Raw genomic sequence first — 15,751 nt, 5'->3', positions numbered from 1 at the left:
ATTTTATAGTGTAAAATAAATATTTTCACCAATTGTTTTAAATATAAATAATCAAAAACCTTAATTTGTGAAATTGTGCACCTTATTCTATTCATATGAATTACAATTCAGAAAAATTTACTTTACCCATAATGCCTCAATAGTTCAGTACAAGACAGTTGTGAAGACGGGAACAGTTTACCATGTAAGTTGCTATTTTACTTCTTTTCCTAACTCAGCTTATGAGCTATGTATATTTATGAACACTTTTGTTTCTCACGGTAATCAAAATTCTTTTTATGTTATTTTGATGGAGAGATATCTACTGTTTTAATCAGCAATTATTTTCTCGTTAAAGTTACTAAAACTAAAACCTCGTAAACTAACAATCATAACATATTGCCCAAAACAAAGAACTGCCAGTTTACTTGCACAACTAATATATATGAGGGTCATTCCTTATAGTCTATATAAAAATCGTGCAGATGAAATGTTAATAATCGTATGTAGTCGATGTTTCCTATTTGTTTAAAGTTTTGGTTCTCCGTACTCAAGTCGAGATACATTGGTATTTGGTTTATTCTGAATTAAATTTAAGAAATAAGTATTAGTAAAATTAATTATATTTAGAGAGCCATTTTATATCTGTTATGGAATCTGTAACACACTCTACAGACTAAGGTTTGTCCTATTTTAGAGATGAATAAATTAGATAAGTCATTTGTTAATGTAAGGGGGAATATCATAAGATTTTAGACACTTATTAATTTAATATAATATATTTTAGACACTTTTATTAATTTGATTTAATTAAAATAATACTTTTTGTCACTTTTTGACTGATAAATGTTTTGCATTAACATTGCCAAAAACAGTCTAACTTATCACTTCCTGACCAACCTTGCTATATGGCAATTATCTCGAGTGATGTTGTTTTGAAAAGCACTCAACCTAAAGGTCAGTGCTTAAAGTGATGAAGAAATTTGAAAGAGCCATGCTTCATTGCGGGTGTAGGACTTTTTTTATTTTCCCAGATTGTTACTAGTACAGAAACATTTGTCAGGAAAGGTTTGTTGGAGAAAAAAATACTGTTTACCCCAGGGAAATTCATAAGTATACTTCATACATGAATATTTGTAGGAAAATCTTTTGATTGGTATCTTAATGTGCAAGTTATGTATTAAGCTAGATTGAAAACCTGTTGTAAAATAAGTGTTTATTGAATATTATAATTTCAAGTGTCATTGCTTTTACCTTCTGCAAACCTATTTCTCTTAACCATCACACAGAATCCACAGTTACTGTAATTTTATTTGTACTTATCACATATGAAGTGTAAGTAGACACCAAAATGCTATCAATAAATTTTATATATTTGAACAATATGGAATGGCTGTATGTTTGAGCAGCATGGAATGACTAGAAGCAGTCCCATTTTTCTCTCCCTCTAAAATAAAGGTGTAATGGCTATTAAAAGCAACATAATAAAATAAAGGTGTCTTAGTCTTAGGTTCCTCCTGTCCAATGTCATTTCCTCTAAACAAATGTGTTAGACAGGTAATCTCTTTGGAAATCACAATACATGTATGGTAATCATTTGATTCTCGATGACAAAAGTGGGGATTATCATGTAAACCCCCCCATTAATAATTAACAAAATGAGAACAAATGGCAGTCCATGGGAGAAATCAGAAATTATCCTATAAAAGCTAGATAATTATTTAATTTTTTATCAGTTGAATTTGTCTTACACAAATTTAAGTTCTCTGCTACCCACTACTCTACAATTCTATATATAAGCAAAAGGAGCATATGAAACCAGCATTTTATAGACATAAATAAGGTGATATATGTTCAATATCTTCAGGTAACTTGTTTTTTTTTTTTTTTAAACATATTATAACCATATATATATATATATATATATATATATTTATTCATTGAAACTTTGAACATTACAATGCTATATTTGCTAAGCTTCACAGATATTGCACCTTCTATCCTGCACCTTTTTATGTAGTATCTATTTTCTTCATATTTATCATGAATTTTATCTTGTAATTTCAGTGACATTTTTGTGAGCTGTCATCTGAATATATCCCCATAGGAAACTGCTCTCCATTTTTGTTTGGTCGTTTGGCCACCTGTGACAGTCTGATGGCCTACAGAAATGTAGGTAATCGGGAATATGACACAATTAGCAGTGATACGGAAGATTCAGAACCAGATGAAAGGCGAAGGAAACCCTGTATGAAAAGACCTAGGTAAGCACTTTCAGTATGTTATACCTTTTACTGAGTTTCTTTTGAGAACAGAGAGAGAGAGAGAGAAATAGGGGAGAGAAAGACAGGGAAGGGAAAGAAATGCTGGGATTCCTCTTGCCGCATTGCACTACAATTAACTACAATTAATTTATGTTTTTCTCAGTGCATGCAATATTCTTGTTATAGGATTTTGCTGATGCACTTGTAAAGAGACATTACAATGTTTCTGTACATCGCATTCATTTTTTTAAATGTGATAATAGGACATACATCTCTTAATTTTGGCATGTTCAAATGGAATTATTAATTATTGATTCATATACTTCTGAAAGAGAAAAAGATAATAAAAGTAATAATTTGCTCCCCATTAGAAAAAACTTGGGTGCTGCTTAGATAAAATATTGCTGGATAAGGTTTAGTCTATATTCTTACTGCACTACAGTATATTCTCTAGGCAATATAAGACTGACATGATAAATTTATCATGCAAAGTCTGACATTTATAATAAACAAGGTTAGAATAGTGTTCACATAAATAAACATATCCAGCTCTAGAATTTTTCTTTAAATTTCTTATGGAGTTATCACAGTGGGAGGTCTCCATGCCAGCTATTTCCAAAGATGAACCACTGACTGACTGATCTGCACATTTATGTCCTGGCTGAGAGAGCGGGAGTATCTTTAGACAGCCCAGGGACTCCAGCTATCAGTGTGCTGACCATACTCTAATCAGCTATGACAAACCAGGCCATTTCTATATATGTATATGTATATACTATACATAAGATGATGCAAACAAAAATATATAAATATATATCAAAATCGAGTGTTTCCTATAGTATGAGGCATGGAAGCTAATCAAGGTAAATTTACTGCAACCTATAAAACTTGATTTAACTGCCCTGATTTTTACATTATCTAGGGGAGGAAGCCTTATTTAAAGTGACCCAACCCTTTTTAAAACTGGAAGCATACTTAAAAACTTGATTTACAGTTCTATCTTATGAATAAAATGCATTTAGAGATCCAGGTTATGTTGTTATTACTCAGACAAAATGATTTTACCAATACTTTGACATATGTAGATTTAACGATGAAAAGTTTCTTAAATGCAACTTAATCAGCACTAAGGTAAGGCTTTTAATAGTATACATTACTTATTTAAGAAAAACATTTAAATTAATACTGAATTATCATACTAACCTTACATTGAACAGTGTGGTAACACAACCTCATTATAGTAGTTTTTCATTAATATTTACAGACCATCTTATCCTTGTAGACCTAAAGGATCTATATTCGTAGAGTCAGATTCTGTAACTGTTTTTCTACATGCGAAAACCTAATTTTCTCTGAAAATCAAGAAATGTTAAAATAAGGTAATTAACACAGTTACTAGTTTATTACAACTAAAATTAGGCAATGAAAAATTTCCTTTACAATTAGCATAAAGTTGTTTTAGATGATGTCCTATTTTTATAGTATATAGCAGCCAGTTATACAGTACTGTACTTCATCTGTAAAAAGCAAAGGAAGTGGTCTAGACAACAGACATGCTTTCCTGTATGCCAGTGTACAATATGTGCACAGTATTCTTACTAGACTTACCTGGTAAGGTGGCCTGTGGTAAATTGTATGTCTCAGAAGCTAGATGTTCCTAAAATGTTTCTCAATAATAAAAGATATCTGAAATATGTCAAGTATGTCATGCAGTCCTGTATTATTTTCATCATCTTAGGGCCCTAAAAGAGTTTTCATTATTTGGATTTAAAGACTTGAATGTTTTTAAAAAAGTAATGATAAAAGATTGTAATATTGATATTTAACACATCATGTAGCCAAGTAAATGGTCCTCAACTTACCTTAATCACCCACCCAACCACCCAGGAATAAACAAATTTTGTTTTAGTTTAAAACAGACAATGCATAGTATATTGAATACTGTTTGTCAGTTATCCTTAGATAACACACTTCCAGATAGGCGAGGCTGAAAATCGGTGTTATTATTGCATTGATTATTTTATGATAGACAATACCTGAATGCATTCAAGCAGAAAAATTAATGCCTCATTTCATTGTTGCTTTCATATGCTGTTTATTATTACATTTATATCCATACTGAATATATAAAGCCCAAGCAAAAGTGTACCAGCATCAACAGCCTCAGATACCCCTGCTCTGTTGTTTTTTTACCTATCATAAGAAGAGTTTATTTTCTAACCTGTTGGTACATAGTTCCTAGTCAAGGTATTGTCATTATGCAGATTGGTCCATTTAGAGGTGTGAGTATCTTGATGGTACGCAAAAATATGCGCAGAAACATGTTGGGTCAGCAAGGTGACTCTAAGGGAGGTCTCCATGCCAGCTATTTACAAATTTAGGAATGAGATGACACTTAAACCAGGTGTAACTGTTGAGCTCTATTAACCCATTGTAGCCCTCGTCATCAAAACAAACGGCAGCCATACTGGAGGGAGACCGGAATCGTCTGCTGCGCATGATCATGTCTACATGTACAATTTAGCATTTAATTTCTGTGTTTTCTTTGATATTAAACCGAGTAAAATGATGAATTACTGCAGGGTATATGATAGAGAGAAGATAAATAACTTAACAAGCGTTCACAGACTGCCTGCAGTGGTAACAATCCAAGGTGTAGGGACGAAAACCGTAAACGGAGGAGAGACTGAGGAGTGGCTTTGAATCAAGACTCATCGGACAAGTAAAGGATAAAACTAATTTATTTTACAGCAAAGAATGAAGACCCAGCTGTGCAGCCTTTACCATAAAAGAAAAAAAGTAGAAAACCAATGACCGAGGTGTATAAGATATGAGCGCACGTACACTGCATATTAGTAGTGCCCAAAAAGTCTTGGTGGAGAGTGTGTTGTAAAAACGTGTGGAAATACCCAGGCAGGGTTTCGACTTTCATTATGAAGACTCACTTATTGCCTTGGGTGTAATTTGTTATCAGTTATGGTGCTCTTTGGATTTTATCTGCTGTCATCTACCTCTTTAATACCTGGTTAGCATTATTGTCAATTAGTGTCAAGGCTACAGTACAATGTACACAGCTCAGCTGGGCCAATTAAATCAATTACCTGTGTCATGTGTATTTGGAAGTTAGTGGCTTGATTTTAGATTTAGTGTAGTGTTAAGAGTAAATCTGTTTTGTAAGTATATATTCTAGCTCAGGTACCATTTAATTGAATGAACTTATGAAATGAATTTGAAAAATGTTGATTCTGTGTTTTCCTACTGTATTATGATGCAAGTTACAATATGAATAAAAATAACTATTGTTACCTTTTTTTGTTAATTTACATTTAGGAAATTGATCTGAAATTTTCCCACCAAGCCACACTGAATGATTGGGTGCAAATAAATCTTGGTTATATAAAAAAAAAAAAAAAAAAAAAAAAAAAAAGGTGACAGGTACAAAAGGCAGCTAGATGGCACACAAGGTAGAAGCAGCGAAAAAATATTCTTATATCTTTGTGACCAGCTGAGGAGACAGGATCTGAACATCAGGAGAGTGAAATTCAGTGCATGACAGGAGTTATTTAATTGGATTTGTTTATTTATTTCATTGTTCATTTGTTGTTTTAAAGTTGTTATCCTGATAGCTTGCATACAACAAGGACAGGTTTTCTATTTATTTAGAATTGTGAGCAGAAGCACAAGAAGAAATGAAAACACTTTTTTCTTTCTCATATGTTTAAAGGCTAAATGGAAAAGTTTGCAAGAAATATAAAATTTTGTATGGTGCACCTCCCACAGATGGTCTGATATGCAGAAACAGATGGCTGTTGTACATGTAGGTTGTCACTGTTGTGCATTTTTAAATTGTGACCACCAGTTGTGGAATTCTCCTAAATAAAATTACAAACTGCTTAGTAACACCATCTAAGGCCTAATATGTACATACCCACACAGCACATATCAATTGTGAGTCTTCAATCAAGCATTTCTCTAGACATAGATTAAAAATATACTAAACAGGTTTCTCAAATTATGGTGGCTTGATTCGACTTAATATGCTCATGTACATGTTGCATTGCATCATTAAAAGTATGGAAATATTTTTCATGTCAGTGTTATCAACCAAAAGGAAAGGGACCCTGATAATCTGTCATTGAATTGTGCAACAATGTTTTGCATTTCATGTTTACTTTTATCCATACAAAATGTGCATTTTCCTATATTTTCAATCAAATAAAGATCAATTCATGAACTGACTTGTTGTTATGTTACATTGAATGTCATAAGTTTGAAAAATACATTGCTTCTGTGAAGGTCTGGACTAATAATAAAATGCTAACAATGTTGCTAGTGTGAATGGTTGAATTCATGGTAAAATATTGAACTCTCAAACAACAGTCATGTTACAAATACTTCCTAATGAACCAAAATGAAGCACAAGAATGCTGAAATAATTTCTGACAGCTTCATGATGTACAGTTAAATCATATCTGACAGCAATATTTCTTGTCACAACCCTGCATACTCTCTTTTTTGAGTCCGTAAGGGTTGATCCCGATAGTCAGCTCAAATTTCTCCTTATATCTATCCTTTATGTACAAAGTTGCTTCTATGAAAGGTTGAACTTATGATTACACAGTAAACTCTCTAAAGCTATAACTTTTATTACCCAAAGAACAAGAAAAATGAAGTACAAGATAACTGAACTAGCTTCTGACAACATTCCACGATGTTGGGATACAGGGGTAGGTCAGGATTTCACGTCTTTAGACTGTCTTGAGTTTATATGGGTCGATCACGCTGATCAGCTGAAGTTTTCACATGTATATACTATTTTCCTTTTGGTGTACTTGATCACGATATGAAGATTATTTCATTTTATTTGGTTCACCTATATTTACGCTACTATTCCCCGTCGTTCTTTCCCTCCAGAATGGCCGCTGGACGAGTGTTACGGAGCAAATATGACGTCACTGTAATCGGTTAATTCAGGTTTAGTGCTGGCAACAAGCATTTGTATGTTTGTCTGTGTGTATATATTTGTTAGTGAATAGGCTGGCAGATGTATCATATGTAAAGATAGTGTTAATTTATGAGATGAATTATTAGTTCTTTGGGAATGTAGAACCAGCTCCATGACCCAGTTATTTTTCAGAGGATTCCATCATGGTTGTATTTTACTTCTGTTGTTAAAAAAGCATATTGCGCTACAGGTAATATAAATTTATTCAGTGACTGTAATGTCAAACAGTAATAATTTTATTTCTTTTATTATTATTATTATTATTTTGTTTCTGGATAGGAAAATGTTGAATCTATTAAAAGATGTTGTTAAAGTTATTTTTAAGATATTATCAGTTAATTCTTTAATGTGATATATTATTGATTTTCATTCAACTGATCTGCATTCTGTCAAGGCCAGAGAACATTTATTGTTATCCTAATGGATAGCAGTTATATGTCTACATTGCATGATAATAGAAATAATCATGACTTTTGTACTTCTGACAAGTTATTCCATGGTTTCTGCAATTCTGTATACATTGTTGCTATGGTTATGAGGTTTAGTGAGAATGTTCTCTGTTTCCTGCCATTGATCTTTTAGAAAAGGTGAGAAGCTTCTTGTGCAGATTATGCATGTTAAGTTATATTATGAGAGACTAGAGCAGCGTTCACACCAGTTTTAAATTATGGCTCTTTCCAGTACAGAATTGTTAAAGATAATCAAGGTAAATCTGCTGTATGTGCAGAGGGTTCCCAACATTACCTGGATCATTTTTACCCCTGGTGAATAATTTGTTCATCTGGTGCATATGGTCATGCACTTTACACATAAAATGAATATTACTTAAAACCAGTCAGAATGAGGTTAAGATCATGGTAAGAGATAGCCGATGAATCAGCAAGTCTCTTAATTGCTGCTGTGTCATCACATTAGGAACACAGATCATCATCTTCATTGATTCCATGAACTGTGGTATCTAGGGGTAGGTTTTCTATTGATCTCAGGAGGGCATGTTTGTTGATTGATTGCTGTGATTAAATTATGTGGAATATAGTCAAGTGGTGGCATCATACATTGTTCATCAGACAAGTGCTCTGTGTTATATGCTGCATGCATGTCTGGAGTCGCTGGTTCCTTTGTTTTGCAAAACAGGTTGTGGTCACAGTGCCTCTTTATTATGTTGCAGTGGTGGCGCTAAACCAAAGACCAAAGCAAAGCCAATACTTGTCAACAAGGAGCGGCCAGGAACAACAACAACCAGTGGTGGGAGTGCAGTGAACAGTGATAGTGATGAACCTGCCTTGCACTCCCTCAAGATAGCACCTGTCTCACAGAGGAATAAAACACGCGGAGGACGTAGCAGCCAGAACAGTATGGCAGAGGCTGGCCGTCTATCTTCCAGTGGAAATGTCACAAGTGTCTCAAAAGAGAGGATTACCTTGGTGGTGGATGATACAAGATTTGTTGCTGATGTTGATTCTATTAGAGCTCATCCCAACACTATGCTTGGAAGGTAAGCACATTTTGTCACAGTTGTGAGGTATATAATGATAAAAATGCCTTGAGGTATAACTTAAATGTCAAATAATTTTTAATCATTTTCAAAACCTGCTAATGTCAGTATTACATGTAAAGAATTTGTTAATGTAAAAGGCTTGTATTTAAGAAAGGTGTGAAACTGATATATGTACGATGTAAATTGAGATGCCTTTCAAATTACTAAATTAGGTTGTTTCAGGCATGTAAAATGTTCACAATTACTAAGTACATCTTTATTTCATGACTTAAGAAAAAAATAATTGACCCGTTTTCCTCTGACTTTGAGAAAAAGAAAAAAATAATTGACCTGTTTTCCTCTGACTTTGAGAAAAAAAATTAGCTTTTGACTTCAGCCAAAAAAAAAGAGAATATAATAAAGAAATGAGCTGGCATATCCCAAGGTTTAATGACCATAAAGATGATAATAGAGGAAGTGGAAGCCCTTAACATGAACGTAACACACTTTTTGGAATGCTTCAGGCAGTGGAAGTCTGCCAAGATACTCCCAGAAAATTGCTCATAAATCCAGAAACAAGCAAAGAGTAATGGTTGCTTGAAGGGTTGTGGCCTTTTTTTCTTTTAGGATGTTCACTTCTACTGTAGAAAACAATTTTACAAGGCCGAATGAAAGGGGAGAGTTTGAAGTTGCAGAAGGAATATCTGCAAATTGTTTTAGAGCAGTTTTAGTAAGTGTTTGGTAATAAGTTTGTAAGTGGTCAGGACTCCAAATGTTAGACTAGTATTTTTCCATTGCAATCTTTGATACTGTATTGACATGCAGAGACATGTCCATTGTTGGTACATTGCAGTTTTCACAAGAGCATGTTTTGTAAATAAGTTCTCTACAAAAGTTCCTTACCAACATGTTCTAGTTTTTCTAATATTTTTGGCATGTAGTGAAGGTGTTAATATATATATATATATATATATATATATATATATATCACATAAATTATTATAAATACTATTTAGCATAAATAACTTAACTATAAAAGATAACATTGAAAACAACAATTCATATATTACATTTGCAGGAATATTATCGTAATGGCACTATTCGTTGCCCACCAAGTGTTTCCATTCAGGAGTTGCGAGAAGCTTGTGATTATCTCCTCATTCCCTTTGACGCAAACACGATCAAATGTCAGAATTTGAGTAAGTTACATATAACTGCTTATAAATGATAATTGACCCACTAAGCTCTCATAAACAGGCATTTGTTATGCTGCAATATATGGAGCTGGTGCAAAAGCAAAAAATTCTCATTAACTGCTCACAAAATCAGTCAAGGCAAATTTTGACCTGTTAAAAGGATGACAACTGTTCATTTTGGCCATAAAATTCAATCCATTTCTACATTCAGAGTTAGTCCCTTTTTTGTTTGTAATAATCTCTTAAGAGATAATTACAGAACATAGCCATCTATGGAGGTCATGTGGTCCGATGACAAGCACGTTTCAGAATAATTGCTATAACTGCCGTTTTTTGTGGTAAAATAGAATATATTATATTTCTGAGTTGTTTACAATATATTTGTTGTAAAATATAGATCTCATTCGAACAGTTGTCATCTCTTTAAAGATTAAGCTGGATGCTTTTCAAAAATTACTTTCCCATCTTTTTTCATCTTTTTGTAATGATTAATAAGATACATTTTACAAGACAATTCATTCTTTGTTTGAATAACTAAACATGGCCTTAGCTGATCCCCTGGCTCACTGTTTCTCATCACTTTGCACCATTTTCGTCACAGGAGGACTGTTGCATGAACTTTCCAATGATGGTGCTAGAGAACAGTTTAGCTATTTACTTGAGGATCTGATCCTCCCCCAGCTGGTGGAGTGTGCTCAGCGTGGGGACAGGGAGGCACACATTGTGGTGCTCTGTGAGGAGGATGTGGTGGACTGGGATGAGGAGTATCCTCCACCCATAGGAGAGGAACATTCACAGAGTAAGTGGCACATTATTTTGAAATGATTATTTATGTTGCAGCTAGGATCTGTTGTTGGGATAAAGATGGGCTTTTTAGATAGTATTTTTATGAAAATGTAAAAAAAAAAACTTTTAAGGGTTTCGGTTATAAGGGAAGTGTAAGCTGTATAAAATTTGTTTTGGCTAGATCTAAAGACTCCAGATAATGGTTCTCTTGACCCTAGTCTTAAGCCAACCTTCTTTTGAATAGTGAGAAGTTTCCTGGGTACATTAAAGATACATAAAAAACCAACCAAATGCCAGCATATAGTTTCAAGTAGTATAACTAAGAGAATTACCAAAAGGCATTGTTTAATTTTACCCGAAAGTGATGTTTGAACAGATTTTTCTGCTAGCATTTTATGCTGTATTTCAATGGGGCAGAAAAGTAGGTCATGAAAGTAGGTTAAATTGACAACCAAAAATTTAAAGAAAGGAGCACTCTTAAACTCTTTTATGGCTGATCAGGTGGTTTATTCAGTTTATCCCTTGGCATGTCGAATTTATTAGAGTTGTATAAGAAACTAGTAGAAGTGGTTTACATGTGTTACTGGGAATCCACGCTTCACTGATGCTCGGTTCGTATGTACCTTTAAGATGAAATAAATGTTATTTTGTCCAATTGTTTTATATTTCAGTTATCCATAGTACCCAACTGTACAGATTCTTTAAGTATATTGAAAACAGAGATGTTGCCAAACAGGTTTTAAAAGAAAGAGGACTGAAGAAGATAAAGTTAGGCATAGAAGGTGGGAAAATAAATATTGTGCCAGACAGTTATTCACTTCAACTTCATGTTAAAGTAGGATTAACAATATACTGTAAACTTAATAGAATATTTTCAAGGACATGAACTTGCAGCCTTGAAAGCATGATGCTAGCTATGGTATGGTGCTGCTAGAGTAAATGGCTGAAATTAAAAACTCAGTTATCTCTGTTAGTTGTTCATACACAGGATATTTTAAAGCATCAGTATAAGCACCTTGAAGCAATGGCTTTTTTAATTTTTTTTTTTTTTTAGCTGCAACAACATTGACATTATTGTTATTTATCTTTTTAGGATACCCAACTCATAAAGAAAAGGTGAAAAGGAGACCAGGTGGCCGATCAGAAGGTGAGGTGTAATATTAAAAGAATAAATATGTTTTTGACACAACTACTGTAGCAGTAAAATGGTGTTAAACATTTAAATATTAATTGTACAATTAAAATGGGACAGAGTCTGTTTAGTTCATATTGCAAAATTACGTAAAGAATGAGTTACTTGGTCTTGTATGGTTTGATATCCTTATTATAAATGTATTTTTATTTGGTTTCCAGTAATTTATAACTATGTGCAGAGGCCATTTATTCACATGTCATGGGAAAAAGAAGAAGCAAAGAGTCGCCATGTTGACTTCCAGTGTGTGAAAACTAGCAAATCAATTACAAACTTAGCTGCAGCAGCAGCAGACACTCCCAATGATCAGGCTGTAGTAGATCAGATAGATCAAGGACTTGTTTTGAACAGAGTGGAAGCTTTAGATGGGAACCTTCATGTTCTTGCACATGATCCTCCTGTCATACCAGCTGAACCCTTCCAGGATATAGAACCAGAAAATGACACATAAACAGGGTTGTCACTTCCCTTCCACATCAAATTTTTAAAAAAATTGAAAAGTAATATGACAATGAAAAACACAATTTTGTACACTATTGTGAGCTTTGGGCTATTCTGATGCACCCATATTTTGCTTTACCACCTGATGATCTTTGGATATAACATGTTGGAGAAATGTACATGGTAGCACTGCAGTATTCGTTTACAACATTGTAAAGTTTGGAAAAAAGTAAGCATATAAATCACTTACTGAATCAGTAATCTTAGTTTTGGTTGAATAATGAGATGTTACCTTTCAAAAGAGGTAAATTACTGGTGGTTATCGCATGATGTCTTTGATATAGTTTCAGAATTAAATCCTCTGCCTACAGCAAAAGATAAAAAATCTCATTAAAAAAAGACATATCACTATCAGTATGAGAATTCCGGCTTCAATTTTAACAAACTTTGCCATCTTTTTAGTATTTGGGGAAAAGTCATTTGAAAGATGTCTTCAACAAGACACTAAAAGTGGATGTATGGATATTCAGTTTATTATCTTATACAATTTAATTTATCATGGTCAGCTAACAAATGAGAATGTTTTCACTGTTTTAAGATTTACTAACATGAAAAAAAATCTTGGTAAATGTCTTTAGTGCCAGTATCAGTGCTGTATAAATGCACAAATAAATACTCATCAACATGGTCCTTTGTGTATTTTTTTCTTTTTAATTTCCCTAATTTCTTATTTCAAGGAATGAACATTCAAGTGCTTTTCTGGTTTCAACAGGAGATTTGCACTTGGTGGCATTTGTGTTTGAAGGGTACCAATAGTGGCAAATGTAAGTGTCTAACTGAGCTTTCTGGTCTTGATGAAATCTTTGCCATTTTTTCCCTTGTTAAGCAAATGTTTGGTAAAGGTTGCTGCAGGGGCAAATGGGGATTTCAAACCTTGGGACAAAAGCATTAGCACTATGCAAGTGACTTGGCATGTCCTTATTTGGGTGGTTAATTTTTTTTAAATTAAAAACCTAAATAAAATACTACTTGTTTATGTTGTTTTGCTTTGTCTTTCCATGTGCTTTCAGTTCAAATACAGCCATCACTTTAACGGAGCAACTGATAGTTGCCATAGCAATCCTTTGCTGTCGAGTTAAATGCTGCAGTTGTTCTGGGGCAATCTCTCCTGTCCCCTCCCATTCACTGCTAGAGTCCTCTGATACTGAGACAGCTTGACCAACAGATTGATTTAAGGAGCGTGCTATTTCCTGAGCTTTTATTTTTGCATTGTGCACTGCTGTCAGACAGGTCTGCCTCCTGCAATGGATAACATGCATATATTATTATAGTAAAAGTTTACTAGAAAAATAAAAAATTGGATTTTTACTCGTCAATTGTGGCTAGTACAAGCATAAGATGTACACTTGCTTTAAAAACATTCAAACTTTCGTTTCTCTGTTTAATGGAAAAACATACCTTCCCTATTGTTTTTCATTCATGTTTTATGATAAATCAAAAATATCTATTTTTCAATGAAGCTTTGATGATCCAGTGTAGAACTTGCTGCTACCAACCTGAGCATATCTATTCTTCCTGAGCTGTGAAAAAACTCAGGACTTGAAACTTTGACACTTTCATCCAGTTTTTCAACCAGAAAATTTGACACAGTCTGGCATTTGTCAAAATCCACAAATAATACAGTTACTTCGGACACCATGGCATATGCTGAGTCTTCTCTTTTCAGAAATTTTGATACCTGGATATCCCCTTCCTGTAAAAGTAATAACACAATTATTTTTTTAAAAAATACACATTGAGAAACCAGTATTCACTATATCTGAAGCTACCGTACTCTTTGACATAACCAGACCTCATCCGTTTTGTATTGGGCATCATGGCTTACACTTCTGGATTCAAAAATTGCTTACCTTGACCTGGTAGTGTCTATAGATAAAATGTGTTCCTAGAGTTAAGAGGTGGTCACAATTCAGACTATATATCGCCAACTTTGTCTACACCTACTTAAAGGATGCATTTGAATTCAACTTAGTGCCACAAAAGTCATCTCGGGAGCATTTACGGCACACACACACTACAGAAAAACAAAAATTGTTCTTCTTTGCAAATTTTGATTGGTGAAGCAACGGGTTATTGTGCGCTACCATCGTTTCGTTTTTAACTTCAGTACTAAGAGTTATCTTGTGATCTAAGCGTGTAATCACAGATATTATGACCCAATCTTGTTTTGTTTCCTTCAAACATTCCTGAGAGTGAAACCACAGCTGGCATGTAGTTCTGTTTCCCAATTCAAATTTGGCCAAGACACTCAGCATAAATATTGGAGATTTCCACTGATGATGTTATGACCCAGTCACATGAATATTTAATGAGACTTATTAAATAAGGTATGTCCAGTTCCCACTTTTTGGCATGTAACTCATGAAAAGCGATTTCATGTCATTGCTGTTTAACCACCGATTCAGGATTGCAGGATGCTTTCCCAATTTTGTGAAGTTATGTGTACTTTTTCCTGATAATTTTTGTACGTGTTGAATGTTACATTTACCAAAATTTATGAATATAAAGCAATTGATGCATGTCCTAAGCGGAAAGCATGCTCACAAGATTGGCGCCATGTTAAAATTTTAATGCCCATGTCCCAATGTTGCCCAGTATATTGTTGACATGCAGATATAATAATGAAATCTACTCATTACTTGATTCTCCACCAATCGCTACGCTTGGATTAAATGTTTTATGCAGTGTATACATGTATGTTATGTTGAAAATAGCCTTCTTGGATCTCTTAAGTGTCGCATGCATTGGGAGTTAAAAATAACGTGAGTGACGAATGAACAGGCATTTTTATGTGTTGTGAAGTTGTGTTTTAATCAAAAACAAGGTGGTTTAGAAATTCGCAGTAAAAACAAAAAACATTAGTCCTTCACAAGACAGCTTTTAAGAACTAACAATAATTCAAGTGCATGCTTACCTTAACTTGGTGGTTGTGGAGAACCTGTAAAATGTAATCTAATCGTCTTGTGACACTGTTCTTAGCTTCTTGTGCATTATCTTTCCTACTGCTAGAGACGATAGTAACCTTGCATCGGTCAGGTGGAAAACTAATTTCTCCAAGTGCTTGAACTTGGACTTGACGCATTCTTGCACACTTATCTTTCTTAAGATCTACTTCACCTTTAGCCTTATTCCTATCATCGTCCGCTGGGTTAGAAAATGAAGCATAAATCTGAGTCGGTCGGTACATTCTCCGTTGCACGTCTTTCCAAAGAGGCGCGTCTTGATGTACGCATGCGTATGAAGGTGATATCGCTTAAAGCAATAACCTTCAACACTCCAATTACCAAATCATAACTTGAAATTGAACAATGGAAATTACTTACAATTTTTTTACATTGTTGAAAGGTTTGA

General features: G+C 33.9%; 2 protein-coding genes across 3 annotated transcripts; one reads left to right on the top strand and one right to left on the bottom strand.

The window, feature by feature from the left end:
- Nucleotides 1-2: 2 nt before the first annotated feature.
- On the top strand, nt 3-13,028 carry LOC106166784 (BTB/POZ domain-containing protein 10). Of its 2 annotated transcripts, XM_013545477.2 has the most exons (9): nt 3-184; nt 2,047-2,243; nt 8,417-8,743; nt 9,353-9,455; nt 9,804-9,924; nt 10,523-10,720; nt 11,379-11,489; nt 11,801-11,854; nt 12,061-13,028. In XM_013545477.2, the coding sequence occupies exons 2-9, from the start codon at nt 2,137-2,139 to the stop codon at nt 12,348-12,350; spliced, it is 1,311 nt and encodes a 436-aa protein (XP_013400931.1). In that variant the 5' UTR covers nt 3-184; nt 2,047-2,136; the 3' UTR covers nt 12,351-13,028. The 2 variants fall into 2 exon arrangements, with proteins under 2 accessions (XP_013400931.1, XP_086855071.1); XM_086998945.1 differs by lacking the exons at nt 3-184; nt 2,047-2,243 and adding an exon at nt 2,926-3,106.
- Nucleotides 12,852-15,639, bottom strand: LOC106166882 (interleukin-1 receptor-associated kinase 1-binding protein 1). The gene is made up of 3 exons (XM_013545578.2): nt 15,315-15,639; nt 13,897-14,093; nt 12,852-13,639 (listed from the first exon to the last, which is right to left on the bottom strand). Exons 1-3 carry the CDS (start codon nt 15,585-15,587, stop codon nt 13,366-13,368), a joined length of 744 nt encoding a protein of 247 aa, XP_013401032.2. The 5' UTR covers nt 15,588-15,639; the 3' UTR covers nt 12,852-13,365.
- Between the last annotated feature and the right edge of the window lie 112 nt (nt 15,640-15,751).

Source organism: Lingula anatina, chromosome 1 (genome assembly GCF_051362555.1).
Source record: "Lingula anatina isolate TDL-2025a chromosome 1, LinAna3.0, whole genome shotgun sequence".
Classification (NCBI taxonomy): domain Eukaryota; kingdom Metazoa; phylum Brachiopoda; class Lingulata; order Lingulida; family Lingulidae; genus Lingula; species Lingula anatina.
Note: the sequence above shows the minus strand (reverse complement) of the source record. Positions and strands in the feature narration are given on the sequence as shown.